Source organism: Microcaecilia unicolor, chromosome 2 (assembly GCF_901765095.1).
Source record: "Microcaecilia unicolor chromosome 2, aMicUni1.1, whole genome shotgun sequence".
NCBI classification, from domain to species: Eukaryota; Metazoa; Chordata; class Amphibia; order Gymnophiona; family Siphonopidae; genus Microcaecilia; species Microcaecilia unicolor.
Genome location: NC_044032.1, coordinates 170369099 through 170396196, shown reverse-complemented (window position 1 = coordinate 170396196; position 27098 = coordinate 170369099). Strand labels below are relative to the sequence as shown.

Below are 27098 nucleotides of genomic sequence, written 5' to 3'. Positions count from 1 at the left end.
TCCCAAAGTGGGTGGGCCTCTTCACACCTGAGCCCACACGTGGCTATACCACTGCTGTGAGGGACAAAAACACAAAGTAAAAGATGATAAAATGCAATACAAAAGCTTGAAAGCAGTCAGCAGTTACCTAGTGGTTGGAAATTTAGGAGTCTGGGTGGATTTTCTCCTTGAATCAGGGTGAATAGGTTATATATGTGGTCTCTCCAGGCAGAAAGGATCAAGTTCTGCTTATGTGGTGATGCTGCATCAGGAGTAACAGCTTGGAGAGTTGCCTGCTACATTAAGCCACAAGCAATAATTGCAACATGGTGTAAACCTGTGGGCATCAGAGAGAGGACAGGGAAAATGTGATGGTGCCTATGAGGAAGAAGAGGCCTGGGTCGCCCTGAGAAAGTGCACTGTTTGCCGCAAAGCATCTCATGCATCGCAGCACAAGAAGAGTGCAACACACCTGCAACAGAGAAAAGCAGGCACCGCAGTCTGAAGGATGTGAAAGCGAAAGGGTAGCAGAAGAAAAGGGAGAATGATTGTGAGGCGAGGGTAAATAGAAGGGGTTGAGACAAAGCATGGGGGGGGGGGGGGGAGAGAAAAGGAAAGGAGTTAGAATTTTAATAAAATAAAATCTGAGGAAGAAGGGCAACCTTCGAAAGCTAATCAAGAAATGTATTAAGTTATGTCCAATAAAAAAGGTATCATCTTATTTTCTTTTCCATGTTTTATTTTGTTTGATTTCTATTGATAACCTTAAGAGTGGACTAACACGGCTACCACACTCCTCTCAATAAAATAAAAATAAGCAAACTTTATTAGATAGTCTCCATACCGTTTCCCCCATAGTTTTAAAACTTGAATTTTCTGCCACAGCATTAACAGACTCTAGAAGGAACAGCAAGGCCTAGTTCAGTCCTTATTCCCACCCACCCCAAGCTCAAATCTTCATTTATAGTCAATTATTCTAATTAAGACAACAAGAGGAGAGTTTTCATTAGAGTTTTAATGGCATTTAATTAGTTTCTGAGAAGCAAACACTAAATAAATCACATATTACACCATATAATCTTAAGGCTCTTTATATTAATCTGATATCCCGCGTACCTTAAGAAGTTCAATTAAACAACTCTATATTACTAAGATGCAGACAGAAGTCCAGCAGCGAGAGGGGTGCTATCCAGTCTTTTGCACTGAGTTCGACATGTATGATTATCTCCCATTTGGTGAGAGGTTATGTGTGTGCTCAATGCAAAGAGCTCCTAGTTCTCAGACAATGAGTCCGTTCTCTTTAAGACAGAGTATCAGACTTGGTGGAGATGACGGGGGACAGAGGTAAATAGAGTAGGCCTACAGGGATGTTGTGGAGAAGTCCCACCTCCAGTCTGGCAGCCCCTGTGCTGCCTTGGAGGAGGGAGGCCTTCTAAAAGGAGAGCATTACCCTGGTGCAAGGTCTGGGTTTGATAAAGACTGTGTTGCTTCTCCGTCCATTCTGATTTTGTCATTAAATATCAACAGCTTATCAGATTGGCTACCAGATACAGTAGTTTGTTAAACAAAGATGAAACCTTTTTTAGAAAGGAAGTTTGTGAACCGCCCGATATTCAAAGCAATTTAAATAGCTATGAGAGTCTCCAGGCCATTTAAATCACTTGTCCAGGGCTAATTTCAAAACCAGATTGTGCCACTGAATATTCACGTTAACTCCTAAGCCGAAACCAGCTAATCTGTGAGCGGTCCTTATGCTGGAGTTGGCAGTAAGCAGTTAAGTGCCAATATTCAGCACTTAACCACATAAGCTTTTTATGCATCCCAATATATGTGGTTCTCCTTTGCAGTTAAGTGCTGAATATTGCACTTGACCGTATAAGTGTTATGCCTGGATATTCAGCGCCAGAATTGAATATCCATGAATACAGCCAGCAGTGGCCAAAAAAAATGCTGAACATTGCTGAATAGAGAGAACGTAGGGGAACAATTTTCATTCAGTGAATTGTAAGTACCCTTGTTTCTTCTGTATATTTTCAGTTTCACTGAGAATCAAGTCACTGATGCATGTTACAGGTTTTCTCAGCAACTGACAGTTCAAGTTCAGTTTATTTGATGTACTGCAAATATAATGAAAATCTAATGGTTAATATAATAAATAAAATAGGGGAAAAGTTAGACAAAGACTAAAAAATCAGTAAAACAAACAATAAAATAACAAAAAGGAAAAAGGGGAAGGAAGATAGAATCAATAAATAGGAAAAGTGGGGGAAAGAAACACATAAGGGGAGGGAACATTCTCTTTCTGTCTCTCCAAACAATAATAAATCCGTCATTGCACTGGTGGATTACCCCCTGCCTGAGCAACTGCTGAGAGGCAAACATAAGACGCAGCAGGGAATGCCCCAGTCAGTCCTCTTATCTTCATGTTAACGGAATACATGAACTGTATAATTGTGTGATCAAAGAAGCATAGCACTCTTATTATAACATCTCACAGTTCCTCCTCCAGTCGCCCTAAGACCTTATACGACAGATTTCCTCCTTGGAGCAAGACTGTTACTCCCTTCACTGTTTCAGCCAATTCCCTGGTGTCGGCTTTTCATAAAAGATTATTAACCTTTGCCACTCGCTTTCTATGTCAACTAATGTAATTTTTCCTTGGCACTATATCAAATATATGCACCCTGAACTGTCTCTTCAGTTACAACTACTTTTTCTTCACATGATAACCGGATCACCAACCTCAACATCTTACAGAGCCCCTACCTGGGAGAATTTCAACTTGCCTTCTCTTACTTCTATCAATAAACTTATTTCCTCATCTTGCTTGACCACTTCTCCTTTCGATCCAATTCCAGGTACATGGCTCAAGCTTTCTAGACACTGTTTCCTCTCATTTTTTTTGTCTGATGACTCTTTCCAAATACTTAGAAAAAAGCAATTGTTCAACTTCGAAAAAAAGCTTCATTGGACCCTTCTGATCCCAATAACTATAAGCCCATCTGTAACATAACTTTACTTTCCAAACTCACTGAGAAGTTTGTGTTTTGCCATTTGCTTCAACATTTGGATGGATCACATTTTCTGCATTCTTTCCTATCTGGCTTTAGGTTGTACCACAGTTCTAAGACTTTACTTATCGCGCTGATCAACTCCCTTCATACTGGTTTTGAACAAGGCAAGGTCGCTCTTGCTATCTCATTGGATCTTAGCTCTGCTTTCAGTCTGGTTGATCACCTGCTCTTTATCTCTAGACTAGCTTCTTAAGGCAATCTAGCATTCTCAGTTGGCTTCATTCTTTTCTTTCTAATTATCTAATACCCTCTTCTTACTCTGTTTCCTGTGGCATCCTTTAGTGTTCCGTCCTTGCCCCTTTATAACACATCACCGTCTTTAATTATGCAGGCAATATCCTTTTACTCTCCTTTCACGATCCTGATTGCCTTGATCTTACTAATATTCAGTCTTGTTTGGATACAGCCTGGCTTCAAGAAAACCATCTGCTCTTAAATCTGACAAAGACCACTGTATGGTGACTAACTGGATATCCATTTTCTCCCTCTGATTTCCCTTTGCTTTCTGATAAGTCGATTTCTCTGGTTACATCCGTCCCTTACCTTGGTGTCTATCTAGATCAACAGTTTCAACCAACACATCTCACACGTTTCAAAGTCTTGTCTTCTTTCACTATGCAGATTCCACTCTGTCCATAAATACTTTGATCCAGGTTCCTGCATGACTGTTCTCCGAGGACAAGCAGGCTGCTTGTTCTCACGACTGGGGTTGACGTCCACGGCAGCCCCCACCAACCGGAACAAAACTTTGCGGGCGGTCCCGCACGCAGGGCACGCCCACCGCGCATGCGCGGCCGTCTTCCCGCCTGTGCGTGACCGTTCCCGCTCAGTCTCTCAGTTAGTTGTTCTTCGTAGGTCAATTTCTGTTATGCCCTCGCCGTTGCGAGGTTCAATTGACCTGGGTTCTTGTTTTGAGTGAGCCTGAGAGCTAGGGATACCCCAGTCGTGAGAACAAGCAGCCTGCTTGTCCTCGGAGAAAGCGAATGATACATACCTGTAGCAGGTGTTCTCCGAGGACAGCAGGCTGATTGTTCTCACCTACCCTCCTTCCTCCCCTTTGGAGTTGCGTTTCATAATTTTTTGCTTGTCATTCAACTGAGCGGGAACGGTCGCGCACGGGCGGGAAGACGGCCGCGCATGCGCGGTGGGCGTGCCCTGCGTGCGGGACCGCCCGCAAAGTTTTGTTCCGGTTGGTGGGGGCTGCCGTGGACGTCAACCCCAGTCATGAGAACAATCAGCCTGCTGTCCTCGGAGAACACCTGCTACAGGTATGTATCATTCGCTTTCTGTACTCGTCTAGACTACTGTAACATCGTTTATGGTGACCTCAGCTCTGGACTTAAACATCTCCAATCCATCCAAAATACAGTTATTCGCATTTATTGTCTTGCAGAGAAATTCAACCACGTCACCCCCTCCTGATACAGCATTACTTGCTTCCTATCTGTTTCAGAGTTCAGTTTAAGATCCTCATTTTAGCACAGAAAATTCTTTTTGCGTCTGCCCCATCTTTTTTAACATCCCTGGTCTCTCCTCATTACCCTGCTCGCTCTTTACATTCTGCTTATGAGTGCCATTTAACTCTCCCATCTGGTTTTCATTCTCATTTCGAGTCTACGTGTAGCTATGCCTTTTTCTTTGTGGCACCTACTCTATTTTATTTATTTATTACATTTTTACCCCACGCTTTCATGGAACTTCCTGCCTCCAGACCTAGGCAAAGAACCGTCTGATGTGAGGTTTAGCTGTGCTTTAAAAACATACCGTTTTCAACTAGCCTTTTGACTATTGTAACCTATTTTCCTTAGATGTACTGCTGTTTTTATGGATTACTAATCCTGCCTTTTCTCCCTTTGCGGCTGGGGTGTTGCACAATACTGAACTGTCTATCCTTCCTACCCCCTCCTCTTTTTCCTATCCTTTTAATTTATTGGAGTTCTTTTGTTTTACTAATCAATTATTTTATTTATTTGGATTTTACTTACACCTTTTTCAGTAGTAGCTCAAGATGAGTTACATTCAGGTACACTGGGTATTTCCCTGTCCATTGAGGGCTCACATTCTAAGTTTGTACATGAGGCAATGGGGGGTTAAGTGACTTACCCAAGATCACAAAGAGCAGCAGTGGGATTTGAATGGGGCACCTCTGGATGTCAAGACCTCAGGACAAAACAGCAGTGGACCTATAAAGTTACTATCTGCCATGCATATAGTGCTCTAACCACTAGGCCACTCCTCCACAGCTAATCCGCTTTGAGTGTCTCCTTGTAAAGCAAGTACTTTGTAAGCACTGCAGGTTTATTGAAGTGGTAGATGATATCTGAAAATGGAAATACAGTGCACTCCATTTAAGTGCACGTCGGATAAGCGCATGCTCTGTTTAACTGCATGCCGTACTTCGGTCCTCTTTTTGGCGCCATCAATTTCTATGGGGACAGACTTTGGTTTAGCACACCACTGATAAGTGGAAGATTCGCTTATATGCATGGTTTAAGACCGCTCCTCTGCAGGAAAGACTCCGCATAAGCGCACACGGAATATGGAAGCCGATTGGCACGTGACAGAGGGGCTGTAAATTTGAAATCTCGTTGGTTAACTGCCACTGGCAGATTAAGCGAAAGAATATTGTTAGAGTGTACACTGGAGTCGTCGTCGCCATGCAACTGTAAGACTTTAACACTGGCTGAACGAATAGAAGTTCTTAAAACATTAGAAAACAAAGTCAAGCATCGATTGCTAAAGAATTTGATGGTGTCAGTCCCAGTCAAATTTCACGTATCTTGAAGCAGAAAGATCAGCTTCTGGAAGACTGGCAAAACAATACAAATCCACACAGGAAACGAAAACGGGCGGGAAAAGCTGAGGATGTAGAAGATGCTCTTCTTCAATGGTTTTCTCAAGTCAGGAGCAGACAGTTTCCTGTCAGTGGTCCACTGCTTATGGAGAAAGCTAATCAGCTAGCTGAAAGTCTTGGACTAACTGAATTCAAAGCCACTATTGGATGGTTGGAAAGATGGAAGGAGAGGAACAACATAAAATTCAAGAAACAGCATGGTGAAAAACAAGACGCTGATGACTTTGGTGCTGAAAATTGGGTTGTTTCAGTTCTTCCTACCATCTTGAACGAGTTTGCACCTCGTGACATTTTCAATGCTTACGAAAACGGTCTCTACTGGGGAGCGATTCCTGATAGAACACTTGCATTCAAACAAGCCGAAACTACAGGAAGTAAAACGTCAAAGGACTGACTGACAATCCTCCTTTGCTGCAGTACGGATGGGAGTGAGAAGTTGGAACCACTCATCATTGGAAAGCGCAAACAGCCCCGTTGCTTCAAGAATGTTAAGCGACTTCCTGTGTCATACGAGGCTAACGCAAATTCATGGATGACTGGGGAAATTTGGAAGCAGTGGCTAAAGAAGTTAGACACTAGAATGCGGGCACAAACGCGTCAGACTTTGTTGCTTTGTGATAATTGAGCTGCACACAGTGATGTCAGGCTGTCTAACGTCAAGGTGGTGGTCTTCCTGCCATCAAACACTACCTCTTTGTTCCAACCTATGGATCAGAACAGCATTATCAGGCTCTTGTGCTGCGTCGTCTGATGAGCGTTATGGATGACCAGACTGGCAAGGATAAACGTGCTGTTCAACTGGCTCGTAATCTATCACTGTTGGATTCCCTACATATGCAGAAAGAAGCCTGGAATCATGTTACACAGGCAACCATTGTGAACTGATTACAAGCGGGCAAGCTTTGTTAAGGATGTGGAGAGGGACGAAACAGATGCAGCTGTTGCAAACGAGTCAAATGAACAGGCTATTGGCATCCCAGCCGGTGTTACTGAAGAGGAGTTTCATCACTACGTAGCTGTTGATTACGATCTAGAAACAGCTGACGACAGCACTGATGTCCAGATATGCGCCTACACGCAGGCAATGGCTGATGATGAAACAGATGGTGAAATGAGCAGCGAGGCACATGCTGACGAAATTTAACAACCTGTCACTTTTGCAAGAGCGCTGGAGAGTCTCATCACCGTGCGGGCCACTGGATGTCAGTACTATGACAGTTTTTACCGCCTTGGTGAGGACCTGAAGCTCCCCATTAGGGTACTTATTTTTAAAATTGTCCTCATGATTTCCCTTGATCTTACCATGGCTTTTTACCTCATTGACAATACACTTCTACATCATCTCTCTTCAATAGGCATTCAAGCTAAGGCTCTTAATTTGTTCCATTCCTATTTATGTGGTTGCTCCAACCAAGTTTAATGGCATAGTTCTACCTCTATGCCCTACATCACTCCCTGTGGTGTTCCACAAGGTTCAGTGTTAGCCCCTTTACTTTTCAACATCTTCATTTCCCCATTGTTAACCTTTACAGAGTCCTTTACCTTGGATATTTTTGCTTATTTTTTTGTTGTTGTTACATTTGTACCCCGCGCTTTCCCATTCATGGCAGGCTCAATGCAGCTTATATGGGGCAATGGAGGGTTAAGTGACTTGCCCAGAGTCACAAGGAGCTGCCTGTGCCTGAAGTGGGAATCAAACTCAGTTCCTCAGTTCCCCAAGACCAAAGTCCACCACCCTAACCACTAGGCCACTCCTCCATTTATGCTGACGACATTCAAATCCTGGCGCCCATTGACCCTGGGGATGCCACCTCCATTCAAAACTTGAATAATAAATTATTTTGTTTTAAATTATGTAGAATGTACTTTTATATTTTTCTGTCTTCTAGAAGTACAATCTTTGATTTACCCTGTCACCATCACAGGTGTCGCTCTCACTCAGGTCTCATCTGTCAAAGTTGTGGGAGTCATTCTTGATGCAACGTTGTCCTTCTGTCCTCCCATCACAAAAGTTATACATGGTTGTTTTTTTTCAGGTTGAAACAACTTTATTCTCTACATCGCTTATTTACTTCCTCGGTCCTTTGTGCCCTTCTCCATTCTTATGTCTTCACTGGTCCTGACTACTATAACACCTTTTTGCAGGGGCTTTGCAAAAAAGACATGCACTGGTTATAGTTAGTAGAAAATGCGGCAATACAGCTATTTACTGGAGCTAAATATTTTGATCATGTCACCCCTGTACTTCATGATGAGCACTGGTTACCCATCTCTTATTCCTACAAATTACTTTTGTTGGTCCACAAAATCTCTCATACTGGCCAACTGCCTTACCTTTCCTGCTATCTGGTTCCACATTGTCCCTCCTCCTGATTGCTCCATTCTTCTCTAGACCTATTGCTCTTTTCTGCTCTTTGGAATTCCATTCCCCCAGCTCCTCGGCTAGAGCCTATATTGTCTTCATTTAAATCCCAACTTAAAACTTACCTGTTTTCTAAGGCATACGATTTAGCTGGTATTTCGCTTCCCGCTGACTGACTAAGACTTTGATGTTTCTTGCTGCTTTTGTCTTCATCCTCCTAGCTACCCTCTGCTCTGCTCAACTTATCCTCTTTCCTGTTCTCATTGTAGTTCTTTTCTTTAATTGTAATTATATGTTATAAACCACTTTGATACTATCTGTCTCTAAGAGGTATATTAAGTCTTGTAATAAACTTGAAACTTAAACTTGAAAATTGACTTATTTGATTTTGCAGCAACTAGTTTTCCAGATGAGATGTCCCACAAAAAGCCCCCAGTGGCTTCAAGAATTGCAGCCAGTGCAGTAGAACTATATCTATTATGGATGCCCATAATTGATTCCTGCAGTGCCTGGTGCCCGTCCCTGATTTTATGGTCACAGATGTCCAAGAAAGGTTGTCATGGTTGAGAGGAGCAGCAGACTGCAGCATCAGAAGCATCGATCTCCTTGGGTCATGGAGCTGCATTGGCATTGAAAGTACACCATTCACTCTCAATATTGAGGATTGATAGAGGCTGTCAGGGCCAATCATCATCTCTGTTCTGACTGAAGAAGGAGAGGGATTCGGATTCAAGATGGCCGCTTAGAGCGAACACGTAGAAGCGGAGTTCTCGGCGCGTTAATCCTAGCTTTCGCTATGCCTAAGCGAAGGGGCAAATCGGCCAGCGCTGTCTCTTCTGGCTGACAAGCAGTCCCAGTGACCGGACCTGTGGACTCATTCGTCCAGAATGTGCAAGGAATACGATCTGTGAGCGGCACGCTGACGCCGGCTGGAGCAGTTGGAGGCCTGGATCCGACGCTTGTGTTTGAAACAACATTGAGCCTAGATCAGAGGACCCCCACCCCCGCAACCGCAGCGTGCGAGCACCCCCAGGACGGCGTCTACCATGGAAGATCCTGATAGACCTGAGACACAGGAACAACTCGGGGTTGACTCGGAGAGCCCCGCAATTGTGGAGGCTGGAATCGCTGTGAGACAAACAACTTTATTAGCGGGGGAATCCTTGGCTGCGAGAACTGAGATAAGTACTTCTTCGAATATTAATCTACCTATGCAAATGTTTGCTTCCTTAGAAAAACCATCTGAAGTAACTCTCGATTCATTGTGGGCCTTGATTGCCTCATTTGGTAAGGCGTTATGTCCTCAAATTAATCAGCTAGGATTGAAAATTCAAACTTTAACGGAAGATATGAGTAAAATAAAAACTGAAGTTAAATTGTTGGATGAGAAAATAAAGAATATCGACCAAAGGGAAAATAAAACTCAAGATATTCAAGCGATGACGGTTAAAGATTTGACGAATTTACGTAGGAAAATTGAAGTAATAGAAAATAATCAAAGAAATAAAAACCTTAGGTTTACTAATTTTCCAAGAATAAAAACTATGTCACCAAAAGAAATGTTATTAAAATATATTAAAGATATACTTCAAATTCCAGCAGAAGCAATACCACCTTTTCTACAAATATATTATCTGCCGGTGAAAACACCAGAAGATCAGATCTCAGAATCACCTTTGGATGTGTCAGCATTGTTAGAGTCTTCGGACTCCCAAAAAGTTATTTCCTCTACTTTAATTGCCACGGTGGTTCTGGCACCCGATAAGGAATGGGTGATGAGACTTTTCTTCAAAAATAGAAATAAAGACTTTTATGGACTAAAAGTAAGAATATTCCCAGATGTGACAAGAGAGACCCAAAAAAGAAGGCGTCAATTTCTTCTAAGTAGACCTGGAGTACAGCAGATGGGTGCATCCTTTTTTTTTGCATTACCCATGCAAATGCATAGTTAGATATCAATCTATCAAATATGTTTTCTTCGAACCTAAACATCTCATTGAATTCTTAGCAACCAAGAGAATTGAAAGAGAGACTCAAGTGTCCTGAGAGAGAAATACTCCTTGCTGCTCTACAGTGTTTGCTCTTTTTTCTTTGTTAATATTATTATTTGGACTACTCCTCCAAGTCGTAAATCTTGAATCGTAATTTGTGGACTTTAGTGGTTTAAATATAAATTGAGGGAAGGATTACGGTCCATTCCCTCTCTTTTCTTATTCTTTCTTTTTTGTTAACTGTTTTCTTAATTAACCACTTTCTGGACAAGCGTGTATTGCTTGGTATGTAATATTAAAAATTATAAATAAATTAAAAAAAAAAAGGAGAGGGATTCATGCTGAACTTCGACATCAACAGCTTGTGATGCCAAATGTCGGGTGAAAGCTAGAGCCCATCGACATTGCATGTCATTAGAGTATGGCATTGAAAGCACCAAGGTAGTAAGGTTTCTGATGTCCTTTAAATGCTCCTGAAATGAGTTGCTGTGATAAATAGGTTAAGTTTGGTGGGAAGGATAAACCTGGATTTACAGTCACTGATGGCTCATGTCATTCCAATTAAGCTGGAAGTCCATTGGAACAGAAGGAAATTGCAAGGCCCAGGGTCAGGTTTATGGTACACGTCCCTGGAGAACAAAATAGTCTCTCTTTCCACCACAAGGCAAACACATTGTGTATATGATAGTACCCTTCCTCCCCCCTAACAGACATCTCTAGGCATATGCTTTCTCTGACTATTGATAATTCTAGCCCAGGGTAGGCCAAATTAGTGCTTCTGGCTTGCAAGAAACTTCTTTTTATGCTAAAATCCTGAAAATTGACTTGGGGAGAGCCCCCCCCCCCCCCCCCCCAGGTAGACCCACTTAGTGTCTCATTGCTCCCTTATCTACTAGACCTAAACTTTTAACAACTCTGTTTTGAACTTTGGTTCTGTACTGCTGTTACACCTTTCCATATCCTTTACCAGCTTAAATATTGCTGGTTAATTCTGCTTATGACATCTTGATTTTCAGGGTTAACATAATAAATTATTGGCTACTTTAATCATATGTTTGTGTGACTTGAGAGTCTTGATTTTTCTTAGATTGGAGAAACATAACAGAAATGTGTTGAGATCCCATCACAGACCATCTAAAAGTACAGAAAATCTGAGGGTCCAGGCATCCCTGGCCCAGCTCACCCTTTCTCTTTCTGACTGGAGCTGGGAATGGGTGGACGACAATATAAGGAAGACAGAAGGAAAAAATTTTTTTAATTAAATCATACATCTGCATCCATAGTGGCACAGATAAAATAATTACAGTCCTATGATGAATAGATGACTATTTTAAAACTAAGTTTCTGGATGAACTTTGGCCTTTTACTTGGGATTGACACAGGTGTGTGCTGGCAAGTAATCTGAATGCCCTTCAGTAAGACTACTGGTATTTCTTCACTTGGCCATGTCAAGTTAAATAGCTGTGTGTATGTGTTCTCTTTTCTTTAACATTTACAGACTGTGGAGGAGATTGAAGGAGTCCTAGGACGGGATTTGTATCCAAACCTAGCAGAGGAGAGATCGCGATGGGAGAAGGAGCTGGCTGGTTTAAGGGAAGAGAATGAAAGTCTCACAGCCATGCTGTGCAGCAAAGAGGAAGAGCTGAACAGGACCAAAGCAACCATGAACACTATCCGTGAAGAAAGGGACAGGCTGCGCAGAAGGGTAAGTGTGCTCATGCATCTTTATAGCACACCAGAAATTTCAGGAGAGTTTTCAGAGAGCTGGTGAACTGGTGTTTGTCACAGACACACAGTCTGAAAAATTTCTTTTCAAATAGTTATTTATCATTCATTGATTCATTCTTCATGATTCACATATTTATTATTTATTTATTTATTTATTAGGATTTATTTAACACCTTTTTGAAGGAATTCACTCAAGGCGGTGTACAGTAAGAATAGATCAAACATAAGCAATAGGCAATTACAGCAGTAAAAATATTCAAGTAACAATACAAAGTATGGCATGGTATACTACTTGCAATGACTACACAATACGTAATAGAACATTATAATTGGTAGTGAAGGGTAAGGCAAAGTTGTAACAAATACATAAGTAAGAAAGTAGGAAAAATTAGAAAGTAAGATGACTGAAGAAAGTTGCACATGAGGTCAGAGAAATGGTTAAATATCATCTCAGCTAGGGTTGGAGTGGATAAACATGTCCCGCTGCAGTATGTGCAGCCCGAGTCAATCCTTGTGTGTATGAGTGAGACTAACAAGTTAGTTACTTCTTCCATTAAAGGCTTGGTTGAACAGCCAAGCTTTCACCTGCTTCCTGAAGTAGATATAGTCTTGTGTTAAGCGGAGCCTTTCAGGCAATGCATTCCAGAGTGTGGGGGCTACTCCGGAGAAGACTCGCTTGTGGGTATTACATAGTGTAATGTCTTTTGGAGAGGGTGTAGTTAGTGAAAATCCTTGGGAGGACCTTAGTGTCCTTGGCAATGTGTGGAGGATCATTCTATTCTTCATATACTCTGGGCCATTTCCTTTCAGGGCCTTTAAGATCAGACATAGAGTTTTAAATTTAGCCCTGTATTGTACTGGTATCCAATTTAGAGGCAGATGCACTAAAGCTAAATGAGCCTTTAATGACTCTCCAACGAGGAAAATTTGATCCGTTGCATGCATCAAAGGGCTTTTACCGAGGAAGCCAGCAGCTAACGAAAACGGAATGGAGATGAGCAATTAGTGTGAAAACCCCATTGAAACGACATGCACTAACCTTTTCCAATTGCCTTTACGCAGGAAAAAGGCAGGAAAACTAACGAGAGGTCTGGACCACTCGTTAGGTCAGCTCTGTGGCAGGAAAAATCATTAAGAGAAAAAATAAACAAACTTTGAGCCAATCCCAGCGCATTAGCAGAGCTAAAAGCGCTGTGATTGGTCCAAAGGACGTCAGAAAAACAAAAATAAATAAAAATAAAAAAAGGATCGGGAGGGGGCAAGGGCGCTCATCAGGAGCGTCCTGTACGGACGGCCTTGCCCCCCCCCCCCCCCCCCCCCGCTGCTCCCCACTTTCCGCCGCTCCCCCCACCCCGAAAAAGCAAAACTCAAGCAGCCCCTGCCCCCCTCCCTTCCTCACTACTCTCTCACCTCAGCTCCGCCTCCCGACATCCTCCGTCCTGTGCCCCGCCCCCTTTTGGGGTCGTCGCCGCCATTCCCCTCCTCCATCGGGCCCCCCTCCCTCTTACCGGGCCCGTGCAGCGCCTCTCTCCTCTGTCCGAAGGCGCTGCACGGGCAAGAAGACAGCTGATGCCTGCCTTCGCCCAGCTTCGATGGCGCGTCTTTCTCCTGCTGGGCCCGCCCCTGTCTGACGTCAGTAACCTACGTAGGTTACTGACGTCAGACAGGGGCGGGCCCAGCAGGAGAAAGACGCGCCATCGAAGCTGGGCGAAGGCAGGCATCAGCTGTCTTCTTGCCCGTGCAGCGCCTTCGGACAGAGGAGAGAGGCGCTGCACGGGCCCGGTAAGAGGGAGGGGGGCCCGATGGAAGAGGGGAATGGCGGCGACGACCCCAAAAGGGGGCGGGGCACAGGACGGAGGATGTCGGGAGGCGGAGCTGAGGTGAGAGAGTAGTGAGGAAGGGAGGGGGACCGGGGCAGCTAGCATTTTGCTTTTTCGGGGTGGGGGGAGCGGCGGAAAGTGGCGAGCAGCGGGGGGGGGGGCAAGGCCGTCCGTACAGGACGCTCCTGATGAGCGCCCTTGCCCCCTCCCGACCCTTTTTTTTATTTTTGTTTTGATTTGATTTGGGAGCCATGTGCTTGTGATTTGACTGTGTTTTGACTGTTTGTGGCATGCGCAGAGCAGCTAACATAACGCTTGGCTGCTCTGCGCATGATTTGGGGGCCGATTAACGATGTGTATTGTGATTCTTTGGTACATTGTACGTTTCAATACCGATCTCAGCATGTGTGACTTTTTTTTTTGGTGCATTTTTCGTTATTTTAAAATCGTTAGGGACTTTAACGATTTAGATTTTTTTACGTTTGGTTGCTGCATCTGCCTCTAAGTTTTTGCAAAAATGGTGTGATGTGGTCACATCGCTTGCAACCTTCTGAGTCTTGCTGCTGCATTCTGAATCAACTGGAGCTGGTGCAGGCCCTTTGTAGTCAGACCATTGTATAGTGCATTGCAGTAATCTAGTCTTGATGTTACCGTGGCATGCACAACTGGGATAAGATTTACCTTCTTGATGTAAGGAGAGAGGTAACGTTGCTGTTGCAAATAGTAGAAGCAGCTCTTGAAAGTTGCTTGGATTTGGGGAATCAGAAGCAAGTGTTGAATCTAGGTGTATTCCAAGGTTCCTGACTTGTGATTTGAGGGGGAGTTCATACTTACCAAAAGGGATTTTGATGTCAGGTATTTATCCACTTGTATTAGGGACCCAGAGAAGCTCGGTTTTACTTGGGTTCAGGCAAAGTTTGTTGTGTTTAGCACATTCTTGAATTGATGTTAGACAAGTAATCAGTTTATTCAAGGCTTGTAAGTAAGTCAGGTTCAATGGGTATGAGTACCTGCACACCATCTGCATAGCTGTAGAACTGAGTGTCCATTGACCGAATCAGCTCAGACCTTCACTATAGGACATCAGATTTCACAACATATTCTTGTTACCTTCTCACTGGCATTGCTTAAAAAAATACCTATGCTGATTTCAGTTATCTTGTTTACAAGGGAACCTAGCAAAATGTGTGTTTTATTCTTATGTTCACATTCTCTCCACCACTGCATTCGGTGTACTCTACCCTCTGTCATTCCTAAAGCATGGGTCTCTTGTGCTTGCAAAAGTAAATTGTGCAGAATGTACTAGAAAATTGTATTACTACCTGTTTTACATAACTGTCACAGTGTGAAGTGATCTTGCTGAAACATGGTCCAACAAGGTTATAAAAATATGCTCAGAATTTTAAAGATTAGCTTGATGTGCAATATGATATGGGTCTTGTATCTCGCCAACTCCCACCTAGATGGTTCAAAGCGGGTTACAACAAGGAATGAAAAACAAAAATAATTAACAGTAATACTTTTGAAATAAGTCTTCAGATTCTTAAGAAAACTCCCAAGTGTGATGGCATTTTTCTCTGAAATGGGGATAGAAGACCAGATCTTAACAGCCTGATGATGAAATGACAAACTATAGATTTCTTGTATTTAACACCCACTACTGAAGGAAAGTAAAGAAGGCAGTAGTCTCCTGATCTAGAAGAGGGAGATAATAGCAATGCAAATAGTTTAATCAGATATTCTGGACAAGACTCTTCAAATATTTTATAGATCAGACAAGCCAGCTTAGGGTAAAATCATTTGTTAAATTCTCTTCTATGTAAGAAAAAAAAAGTTTTATCATTGGAAGCTTCTCCCAATAATAACAATTTACCCTTCCAAAAAATCTGATGATAATACACTTGAACTGAGTAACTCTTATATTCAGGAATGGAGGAGTAGCCTAGTGGTTAGAGCCAGCGGACTTTGATCCTGGGGAATGGGTTTCAATTCCCACTGCACCTCCTTGTGACTGTGGGCAAGTCACTTAACCCTCCATTGTCCCAGGTACAGATAAGTACCTGTATGTACAATGTAAACGACTTTGAATGTAGTTGCAAAAACTACAGAAAGGCGGTATATCAAGTGCCATTCCCTTTCCGTTATTGCTGCCCATTGCAGAAATATTTGTCTGCACCTGTCATTGAAAGATTACTTACAGATCCCTGGCTGCCCCAGCATTCCACAACCACTGAGCTGTAACTTCATTGGCTCCCTCTTGATTATATAATTATGGTTTTGAGCCAGAAATCGCTGCATGGCTTTTTTTTTCTTCCAGGATAGCTTCTCCAGATGAGTTTGTTTTGTTCATGCCATGACAGGAATGATCCACACTCATAAGCCAAAGTATATTGGGTATAATTCATTCTCTCTCTCTCTCTCTCTCTCTCTCTCTCTCTCTAATTGACCGCTAGTGCGTATCTTAATACTTTTTTTTACACCTGTCCCCTCTCCTTTTTTTTTTTTTAATCTTTGTCGTTATTGAAAGACAGATGAACACACAAGAGCATTAAATACGTCAGCAGACACTGTAACTATATGAGATAGTCATTTCCTTGTCATCAAGCAGATGCAGCCATTACAGATGGGTTGTGTCCATCAACCAGCAGAGGGAGATAGAGAGCACACTTTTTCAGTGCCTCATACCAGCTTGCTCCACTGCTTCTCTTCAGTATTCTCTATCTCCCCTAGCAGAGTGGCTGCAGCTTCTTCGAGGTCCATCTAAAATCTGCCTGGAGGTTGCTCCTGTGCTTTTGCCAGTTGTTAGCAGGGGTGTTGGAGGCTATAGCAGCTTCACTTTAAAGGCACATAGGTTCGCCCTTTCCCTGCCTTACCCATACCTCCGTGGATGTGGACACATTGCTTAGCTTTCCCTGTCCTTCCCCACCAACAGTGGATGCAGGCACATAGGTTCGCCCTTTCCCTGCCTTTCCCACTCACCTGAGCCTCCGGAGTTCTATTTACCTCTGCTTTCCTCACAGCGTTAAAAAAAAAAAAAAAGGAACAGAGGTTTTTCCTTGCCTTTTTCTGTGGGACTGGAGCTGTGATACTCGGTCCAGTGAGGTAAGAGTGTTTTCTGACTCCTCCGGGGTGGGCCCGCGATTGGGGCGATTTTGGCGCGAACTGCCATTTTGAATTTTACCGCCGTTTTCGGCGATGGCTGCGGAGACAGTAAAGCGCTGTTCCAAGTGTGGCAAGTGCAGATCAGCAGCGGGGCTCTGTAAACCGTGTGCTGTACAGACGTTAGAGCCGTCCCGAGCATGGCGAGCGATGATTCTTCGCGCTCTGAGGTGGCAGCGGATGCCATTTTGAATTTACCACATGGCGCGACCTCCGCTGAGACGGACAGTCCTGAGCCTGGGGGGAGGCCTCGGAGTGAGGCTGATATGAGAGCTACTAACCGCGGCAGAGATCCGGGTGCCCAGGGTGAGTTTTTCTCCCCTTATTTTGTCTTATTAATGCATAAAGCATACATGCTTAAAAGAGCTCTCCCACAAAGCCCTGCAGGGGCCTCTTCTAATGCCCCCCCCCCCCCCCCCCCGGTGGATTCTAGCCTGGGTATGCCCTCTGAGGTGTTATTCCCTGATAATTGGCAGAATATGAAGCGCAGAAGGGCTCTTTCCCCTTCAGAGAGTGCTGCACCTCCATTTTCCCCCCCATGGTCGGGCTGCGAGGATTCGGAGGACTCTGGCAGGCCTTCATGGTCTGAGGAGCCAGAGTCTGGTGCATAAGTGACTCAGGATCTAGACGATCCCTCCGCAGTGAGGATTTTCCACCGTGATGAGCTGCCAGCGCTTATTTCTGATGCCCTGCAGGCTCTCTCTATTGAGAACCCTGCCAGTGGCACAGCCTCCTCTGTGAATCCTAGGATGGCTAGTACCAAAAAGCCTGCTCGAGCCTTTCCTTTGCATGACTCCATCCAAGAGCTTATTTCGGATCAATGGGCTGACCCCGAGGGACCTTTGAAAGTTTCCAGGGCTATGGGGCAATTATACCTTCTGAGTGAGGAGCATATGGCTCGCTTTGCTATGCCTAAAGTGGATGCCCTAGTCACAGCTGTGACAAAGAGAACTACCCTCCCTGTTGAAGGAGGTGTTGCCCTGAAGGATATTCAAGACCGTAGACTGGAATCAGCACTTAAACGGTCATTTGAAATTGCAGGTCTCACTATTCGGGCGTCTGCATGCAGTTGTTATGCTGCTAGAGCCTGCCTGGCTTGTTTGCAACAGGCAGTGGAACAGCCCGGTGATGGAGCGGAGCCCTTTTCAGATGTGGCTCCGCGGATGGAGTCGGCCTTGTCCTTTCTTGCTGACGCCCTTTATGATATTGTCAGAGCTTCGGCTAAACACATGGCAGTAGCAGTGGCGGCTCGCCGTCTTCTTTGTCTACGGCATTGGGTGGCGGACATGGCCTCTAAACAAAGGTTGGTGAAGTTGCCCTTTCAAGACCTTCTCCTGTTTGGTGAGGAGTTGGAGAAAATTGTGAAGGGCCTGGGTGAGGCTAAACCCCAGCGCTTGCCCGAAGATAGGCCTCGGCCTTCCTTTAAGGGTGCGGCAGTCCACTCCTCTTACAGACCTCGCTTCCGTGAAGCTCGAAGGTACCGCCCGGGGCGTTCTGCTGGGTTCACTTCTCGTGCCCGTTTTCAGCAGAGGAACTCCTTTCGCTTGGACAAACGTTCCACAGCCACTGGCTCAAGGCCTGGAGTTCAGGGGCGACCCTCTCAATGATGGTGCGCCGGCCCTCTCCTTGAGTCCTGTCATCGGAGGACATCTTTCCCTCTTTGACAAGGAGTGGGCCAACATTTCCTTAGATCAGTGGGTCTTGCACCTGATCAGAGACGGTTTCAGAATAGAATTCGACGCCCCTGTAAGAGACGTGTTTGTGGAGTCCCGATGCGGTTCCGCCGCCAAACGGGCGGCGGTAGAGGAGACTTTGCAAGGTCTGATTCAGATAGGGGCCGTGTCCCCGGTACCTCCCGCCGAACAGGGCTGCGGCCGCTATTCCATCTACTTTGTGGTGCCGCAAAAAGGAGGGTCTTTTCGCCCTATTCTGGACTTAAAAGAATTAAACAAGTCCCTGAGAGTGCAGCATTTTCACATGGAAACCCTGCGCTCCGTCAATGCGGTGGTACAGCCAGGAGAGTTTCTCACGTCTCTGGACCTGAAAGAAGCTTACTTGCACATACCAATTTGGCCCCCCGCACCAGAAGTTTCTGAGGTTTGCGGTGATGGGAAAGCATTTCCAGTTCTGGGCCTTGCCTTTTGGCCTCGCCACAGCTCCCCGCACCTTTTCGAAGGTTATGGTGGTAGTAGCTGCCTTTCTAAGGCGAGAGGGTATTCGGGTTCACCCGTACCTGGACGACTGGCTCATTCGAGCAAACTCTGCTGCAGAGAGTCAGCATGTAACAGCCAGAGTGGTCTCAGTACTTCAATCTCTGGGCTGGGTCGTCAATTTGGCCAAAAGTCACCTGACCCCCTCGCAGTCTCTAGAATATTTGGGGGCCAGGTTCGACACAGCCTCGGGGTATGTGTACCTACCCGAGCAAAGGCAGTGCAAGCTTCAGAATCAGGTCCATTTGCTCCTGAGGATGCCCTGCCCGCGAGCTTGGGACATTGTCCAGCTGCTTGGATCGATGACGGCCACCATGGAACTGGTGCCCTGGGTGAGAGCGCACCTGAGACCTCTACAGTATGCTCTACTCCAAAGATGATCTCCAGTATCTCAGGATTATCAATGCAGACTCTCTTGGCTCCCTGCGGCCCGACTCAGTATGGAGTGGTGGCTCTCAGACAGCATGCTGCGGCGAGGAATGCCGCTGGCACTCCCCGATTGGTGCCTAGTGGTGACAGATGCCAGCCTGAAAGGCTGGGGCGCACATTGCAAGGGGAAGCATGCCCAGGGTCTATGGACACCCGAGGAGTCGGAGTGGTCCATCAACCGCCTACAGTTGAAAGCGGTGTTTCAGGCGTTTCTGGCTTTTCAAGTGACCCTGGAATGATTGGCTGTCAGAGTGATGTCGGACAACACAACAGCAGTGACCTACATAAATCGACAAGGCGGCACTCAGTGCAGAGCTCTAGCCGTGCAGGCCGAACAAATTTGCCACTGGGCCGAGCTGCATCTACAATTTCTGTCGGCAGCTCACATTGCAGGTCAGAGCAACGTGCAAGCCGATTATCTAAGCAGGCATCAGATCGATCCAGCGGAGTGGGAACTTGCAGACGAAGTATTCCTGCAGATATGTGCCAAGTGGGGCAAGCCTATGATGGATCTAATGGCGACAAGCATCAATGCCAAAGTCCCATGCTTTTTCAGCAGACGGAGAGATCCTCGCTCGGCGGGGTTGGATGCCTTGGCTCAACCCTGGCCTCCGGGCCTACTGTATGTGCTCCCTCCATGGCCCTTGTTAGGGCGAGTGCTCCTGCGGATTCGGCTGCAACCAGGAGAAGTGGTTCTCGTCGTCCCGGATTGGCCCAGGAGGCCTTGGTATGCGGACCTCCGACAGATGCTCGTAGAGGATCCCCTTCAGTTACCTCTGGTTCCCAACCTGTTGTCACAGGGTCCGGTGACCATGGAGGACGCCGGCCGATTTGGTCTTATGGCCTGGCGATTGAGAGGGCGCAATTGAGAGACAAAGGCTATTCCAATAAAGTAATTACCACTCTCCTGCAAGCCCGCAAGCGTTCCACTTCCGTGGCTTATGCCAGGATTTGGCGCCAGTTTGAAGTCTGGTGTGCTTCCAAAGAGATCACACCCCTGCGGGCTCCTGTCTCGCCGATTCTGGACTTTTTGCAGGATGGTGTACAAAAAGGCTTGGCCTATAATTCCCTGCGGGTGCAAGTGGCAGCATTGGCCTCCCTGTGTGGCAAGGTTGAAGGCGTGTCTTTAGCTGCTCATCCGGATGTGGCACGGTTTCTTAGAGGGGTGCTTCGGCTCCATCCTCCCGTGCGTGCACCTTGTCCAGCTTGGAACCTGGGGCTAGTGCTGAAAGCCCTTCAGGGTGCTCCCTTTGAACCGCTTCCGTATGCTTTAGAGACAGATTTGACACTGAAGGCCATCTTTTTAGTGGCCATTACTTCGGCGAGACGGGTGTCAGAGCTCCAGGCGCTGTCCTGTAGAGACCCTTTTCTGCAATTTTCAGAGTCCAGGGTCACGGTTTGGACCGTGCCTTCCTTCTTGCCTAAGGTGGTTTCAGCGTTTTACCTAAACCAGCCTATTTTCTTGCCCTCCTTTGTCAAGGAGGAGTTTCCAGAATCTTTAGGGCAATTGCACCTGTTGGACGTGTGCAGGACTCTGCTGCAGTATCTGCGAGTTACTAACTCTTTCAGGACCTCTGATCATCTGTTTGTTTTGCTATCAGGTCCTCGCAGAGGGTCTCCTGCGTCTAAAGCCACTATTGCCTGCTGGCTCAAAGAATATATCTTTTCAGCTTATTTGCTTGCCGGCCGGCCTCCGCCTGATGCCTTTAAGGCGCATTCCACTAGAGGAATTTCCTCTTCTTGGGCTGAAACTGGAGCACTCTCTCTTTAAGAGATTTGTAGTGCAGCAACATGGGCTTCTAAGCTCTTTTGCCCGACATTACAGGCTGGATGTGGCTGCCAGGAGGGACGCACATTTTGGAGCGCAAGTGCTGGCGCGTGGTGTGGCTTGTTTCCACCCTATCTAGGGATTGCTTTGATACATCCCATCTGTAATGGCTGCATCTGCTTGATGACAAGGAAGGGAAAATTAGATTCTTACCGTGATAATTTTCTTTCCTTTGTTCATAGCAGATGCAGCCATGATCCCTCCCTGTCTGATTGCTATCTGCTGTAAATCTATTTCAGGTTCTGTTCATGTTTCCTGGAGATTCCGTCCTTGGGAGAAAGTCGGAAAACAGTCTTCAGGATTCTTGTTCAATTAAAGGAGGATGACTTAATTCCCTCCAGTTTCATGTTTTGGAGGATGAGTTTATTCTTTCCAGGAGGATGAGTTTATTCCCTCCAATTATGTCTCAGTGGAGGATGTTTCATTCCCTCCGGGGGATGTTTCATTCCCTCCATTCTGAGTTAATGCCCTTTGTTGTAGGGCCATCGTTCGCTGTGAGGAAAGCTCATGTTATTCCCATTGCGGTTTGCCATACTGCTTTGGAAGCTTCAAATACTGAAGAGAGGCAGTGGAGCAAGCTGGTATGAGGCACTGAAAAAGTGTGCTCTCTATCTCCCTCTGCTGGTTGATGGACACAACCCATCTGTAATGGCTGCATCTGCTATGACTAAAGGAAAGAAAATTATCACGGTAAGAACCTAACTTTCCCATACTGCACACACCCCTCAAGTTTCCCAAACAATAAATCCCCCAACCCCTCTTGGTTTGTACCACTCCCCCTACAATCCCTACCCCTGAATAGGAGTGAGCTGAACATAGGAAGAGTGTAGACTCATTAACATGTTACATTTAATTCAAATTGCTGACTTTTCCCTTTCAAAGTTGCCATGATTTTCTCCTAGTTCAACAAGTCATCACATAACAGGATACCAGTTGGACAGTGGAGGGTCTTTCCATGATCTGGCAATTGTCATCTTAGCCGCTAAAAGAAGGGTCAATGCCAACTGCTCAGACAAGGAACCTGTCCATGAAATAGGGGCCTTCCTCAACAAACACACATCAGTTCCAAAGACCCAGATGCTGTTTTGTTGCCTCTGCTCTAATGAGTGCACTTTGACTGCCTTAAAGCTCTCTGTGTGTAAATTTTTTGCACCAGGCCTTTTATCGTTTTTGTATTCTTTCTCTGAACCACTTCTCTGTGTCCTTGTGCAGGGGTAAAAAGTCTTGGATTTGATATACGACCTTTCTGTGGTACAACCAAAGTAGTTTACATTTTATTATGCACAAGTACGTTATCTGTCCGTCATGGGCTCAGTCTGTTTTTTCTTTTGTTTTGTTTTTCTTTTAATTTAGTGACTTTCAAATGGTTTAATGGTTAAAGTTTTTATATTCTGTCTCTATCAGAATCAATCACAATAAAAACATACATAAAAAACCATTATACCCACAGATATACATAAAATAATAACAGTTTCCCCCTAACCTCCTCAAATCCCCAAGAAACTCTTCCCCACCCCAAAACTAGCACAAGACTATATGCATCACACAGCAGTCACTCATCCTGACTCATCCATTAAGGTTGCAAGTATCAGGAGAAGAGGTGGCCTTTTAATTGTTTGTTAAATACTGCCATGTTAGTGGTCGATTGGTAACTTGTTCCTGATCATGGGCCTCCCCCACTAATGAGAAGAAACCTTTCCTTGTCTGTTCAAAGTATACCTTAGCCAAATTAGGAGCACACAACAAAGCTGCCCCCTTGGACCTCAAAGGCTACACAGGTGTATAGATAACCAGCATAAAAATGCATGTACTTGTTCATATCAAAATGCCTTTTTGGTTGGAGGACTAAATAAACCAATTTCCAGCCTTGCCCCCAGGCTCTCTAATTGCCGATACTGTGTTGAGCCAAATATTGGTAGGGCCATGGCCCCAGTGACCCACTTGACTCTGCTGCCTATGAGGTCATTCTAGATTTTGTCTTGCTAGCACATAACTTTTCCTATGGGAGAGAGAGACAGGCAGAAACCAGCCTTCACTTCTTTTTTCTTCTAAATTAATTAATTGGATAGAGAAAATAAGGTGAAATTGGCCAGATCAATAGGTCTGCAGCTTTCAGCCAGAGCCTGCAATCAAACAAAGTGCTCTCTATAGGTTTTTCCTGGTCCTGTTAGAGAGTTAATTAAATTAGGTGTTTAATGCATTCTTTCAACAGATTATGCTGCTGTGTGGAGCAGTAGCTAAGAAAAGGCCTGCATATGGGTTTTTCATTGCTTTTCACGGGTCTTTAGCACGGGTCTTTAGCTAAGGAGGTAATTGCTACATCCTGCAGGGTGACTGCAGTGTGGTTTCTTATACAAGAAAGACATCATCAGCCTGTTACTGTAATTGGATGTGTTCATATCAAACGCAAATAGTTTAAAGTCTGAAAGGCTCCGGCTCTGAAGGTGGTCAGAAGAGACTGGCTGCCTGCATTAACCACCTTCTCTGTTTATAGTTCTGAAGGATGCCTGGGGCAATTTCAAGAACAGAAGGGCCTAATAACTTTTCTGATCTTTATTAAGGCTGGCATACTGTTTTTCTGAAGCCCCAGCCTGCTAGTCACTGAAGGGGCTTTGAGTAGTAGTTGTCCATCACCAGCTTTGAGGAACGAGGCAGATAGGAAGGTTTTGTCAGCCAGTTCTATAAATTATACACCGAAGGCAAAAGTAATTTTAGGTAGGAATTATCAATACTTCCAGGCTATCGGAAATGGGAGGGGTATCTTTTAGGTGCTTAAGTTGGGAGCTATATTAAATTCACTTTGAAGGACAAAAAATGTCAACAAACAAGTTATAGGTTATAGTTTTCTTATGATTTAACATGATATTTGTGACTAGGTTTTGAGAGCCGTTTTCCCTTCACCAACTCAGTGTTAAGCTAGTCTGCCATGTTTGCTGCTCTTGTATGGACTTGCAGTTCTGACGTGTATAACATCAGTAACTTGAATTTGATTGCTGAACTTAAATCCTGCTCCTTGGACCAATAGATTGGGGTTTCTTCAGGAGACAGCATGCATAGCTGCCAGGGTCAGTGAATCATTGTCACTGCTTAAGGATGACACCTTTTGGCTCATTGGAAGACACCAGATCCAGGACAGCTGCAGTTTCTGCAATTCATAACAGATAACCTATTTGACCTGTCCCAGTTTTCCCAGTTTTCTGGTTTACATTGCTAAAATTATGTCCCAATAGCCAGCCATAGAAGCTTGGTGCTTGTAGGATGCAGTTTCTTATCCAAGCCATTCTTCATAAGTACATAAGTAATGCCACACTGGGAAAAGACCAAGGGTCCATCGAGCCCAGCATCCTGTCCACGACAGCAGCTAATCCAGGCCAAGGGCAACTGGCAAGCTTCCCAAACGTACAAACACTCTACACATGTTATTTCTGGAATTGTGGATTCTTCCCAAGTCCATTTAGTAGTGGTTTATGGACTTGTCCTTTAGGAAACCGTCTAACCCCTTTTTAAACTCCACTAAACTAACAGCCTTCACCATGTTCTCTGGCAATGAATTCCAGAGCTTAATTACGCGTTGGGTGAAGAAACCTTTTCTCCGATTTGTTTTAAATTTACTACACTGTAGTTTCATCGCATGCCCCCTAGTCCTAGTATTTTTGGAAAGTGTGAACAGATGCTTCACATCCACCTGTTCTACTCCACTCATTATTTTATATACCTCTATCATGTCTCCCCTCAGCCGTCTCTTCTCCAAGCTGAAAAGCCCTAGCCTCCTTAGCCTTTCCTCATAGGGAAGTCGTCCCATCCCCACTATCATTTTAGTCGCCCTTCGCTGCACCTTTTCCAATTCCACTATATCTTTCTTGAGATGCGGTGACCAGAATTGAACACAATACTCAAGGTGCGGTCGCACCATGGAGTGATATAACGGCATTATAACATCCTCACACCTGTTTTCCATACCTTTCCTAATAATACCCAACATTCTATTCGCTTTCCGAGCCGCAGAGCACACTGAGCAGAAGGTTACAGTATATTATCGATGACGACACCCAGATCCCTTTCTTGGTCCGTAACTCCTAACGTGGAACCTTGCATGACATAGCTATAATTCGGGTTCTTTTTTCCCACATGCATCACCTTGCACTTGCTCACATTAAACGTCATCTACCATTTAGCCGCCCAGTCTCCCAGTCTCGTAAGGTCCTTCTGTAATTTTTCACAATCCTGTTGCGAGTTAACGACTTTGAATAACTTTGTGTCATCAGCAAATTTAATTACCTTGCTAGTTACTCCCATCTCTAAATCATTTATAAATATATTAAAAAGCAGCGGTCCTAGCACAGACCCCTGAGGAACCCCACTAACTACCCTTCTCCATTGTGAATACTGCCCATTTAACCCCACTCTCTGTTTCCTATCCTTCAACCAGTTTTTAATCCACAATAGGACATTTCCTCCTATCCCATGACCCTCCAATTTCCTCTGTAGCCTTTCATGAGGTACGTTGTCAAACGCCTTTTGAAAATCTAGATACACAATATCAACCGGCTCCCCTTTGTCCACATGTTTGTTTACTCCTTCAAAGAATTGAAGTAAATTGGTCAGGCAAGATTTCCCCACACAAAAGCCGTGCTGACTTTGTCTCAGTAATCCATGTCCTTGGATGTGCTCTGTAATACATTTTGTTTTTAATAATAGCCTCTATTATTTTCCCCGGCACTGACGTCAGACTCACTGGTCTATAATTTCTTTTGGTTCTCTGCTATGCTGTACAAGTTTCCATGCATAATCCAACATCCAGCTGTTGGATTCCAAAAATCTGGTCACCTGATTGTCAGTGGTGACAAAAAAAAACAAAACAAAACCCTAGAGCCAGCAACAGGAACATAAGTAATGCCACACTGGGAGAAGACCAAGGGTCCATCGAGCCCAGTATCCTGTGTACGACAGCGGCCAATCCAGGCCAAGGGCACCTGGCGAGCTTCCCAAACGTACAAACATTCTATACATGTTATTCCTGGAATTGTGGATTTTTCCCAAGTCCATTTAGTAGTGGTTTATAGACCTGTTATTTAGGAAACCGTCTAACCCCTTTTTAAACTCTGCTAAGCTAACCGCCTTCACCACGTTCTCTGGCAACGAATTCCAGAGTTTAATTATGCATTGGGTGAACACACCCAAACAGTGTGTGCTGTAGGAATAATGAAGTAGCATCAAGTGATCACTCTCCCTATGGTGAGCCTTCTACTGCCTCTGCTTGTGGGCAAGCATATTTGAAGCTGGAGGTGCAAGGGGGAGAGAATGAGATTGGAGTGGGCGAATTAGAGGAAGAAGATGAAGAAAAGGGCCTGAGAAGGGGAAGAGAGGAGGTGAGAAGATATTGAAAGAGGAAGATGATGGGCTATAGTTCACTGAAAGATGTTGTGGAGGGTTTCAAATGTTAATCTAGTTGAGAACTAGAGAGGGAGAAAAGAACTATAAGACAGTAACGGAATTCAAAAATGTGTGGGATAAACAAAGGAATCCTGTGTAGAAGGAATGGATCCACAGAAGCTTAGCAGAGATTGGGTGGCAACACTGGTAATTGGGAAGCAAAGCCAGTGCTGGGCAGACCTACGGTCTGTGCCCTGAAAATGGCAAGGACAAATCAAGCACAGCGAGGGC

The 27098-nt window shown here is 44.9% G+C and overlaps 1 protein-coding gene across 3 annotated transcripts in view; it reads left to right on the top strand.

Annotated features, from left to right (window-relative positions):
* Positions 1 to 27098, top strand: part of MCC (MCC regulator of WNT signaling pathway) — a 571489-nt gene that overhangs the window by 360011 nt on the left and 184380 nt on the right. For all 3 annotated transcript variants that reach the window (XM_030193493.1, XM_030193491.1, XM_030193492.1), the window contains exon 6: positions 11759 to 11965. In XM_030193493.1, coding sequence (XP_030049353.1) covers positions 11759 to 11965 — 207 coding nt within the window. The remainder of the gene's footprint in view (positions 1 to 11758; positions 11966 to 27098) is intronic.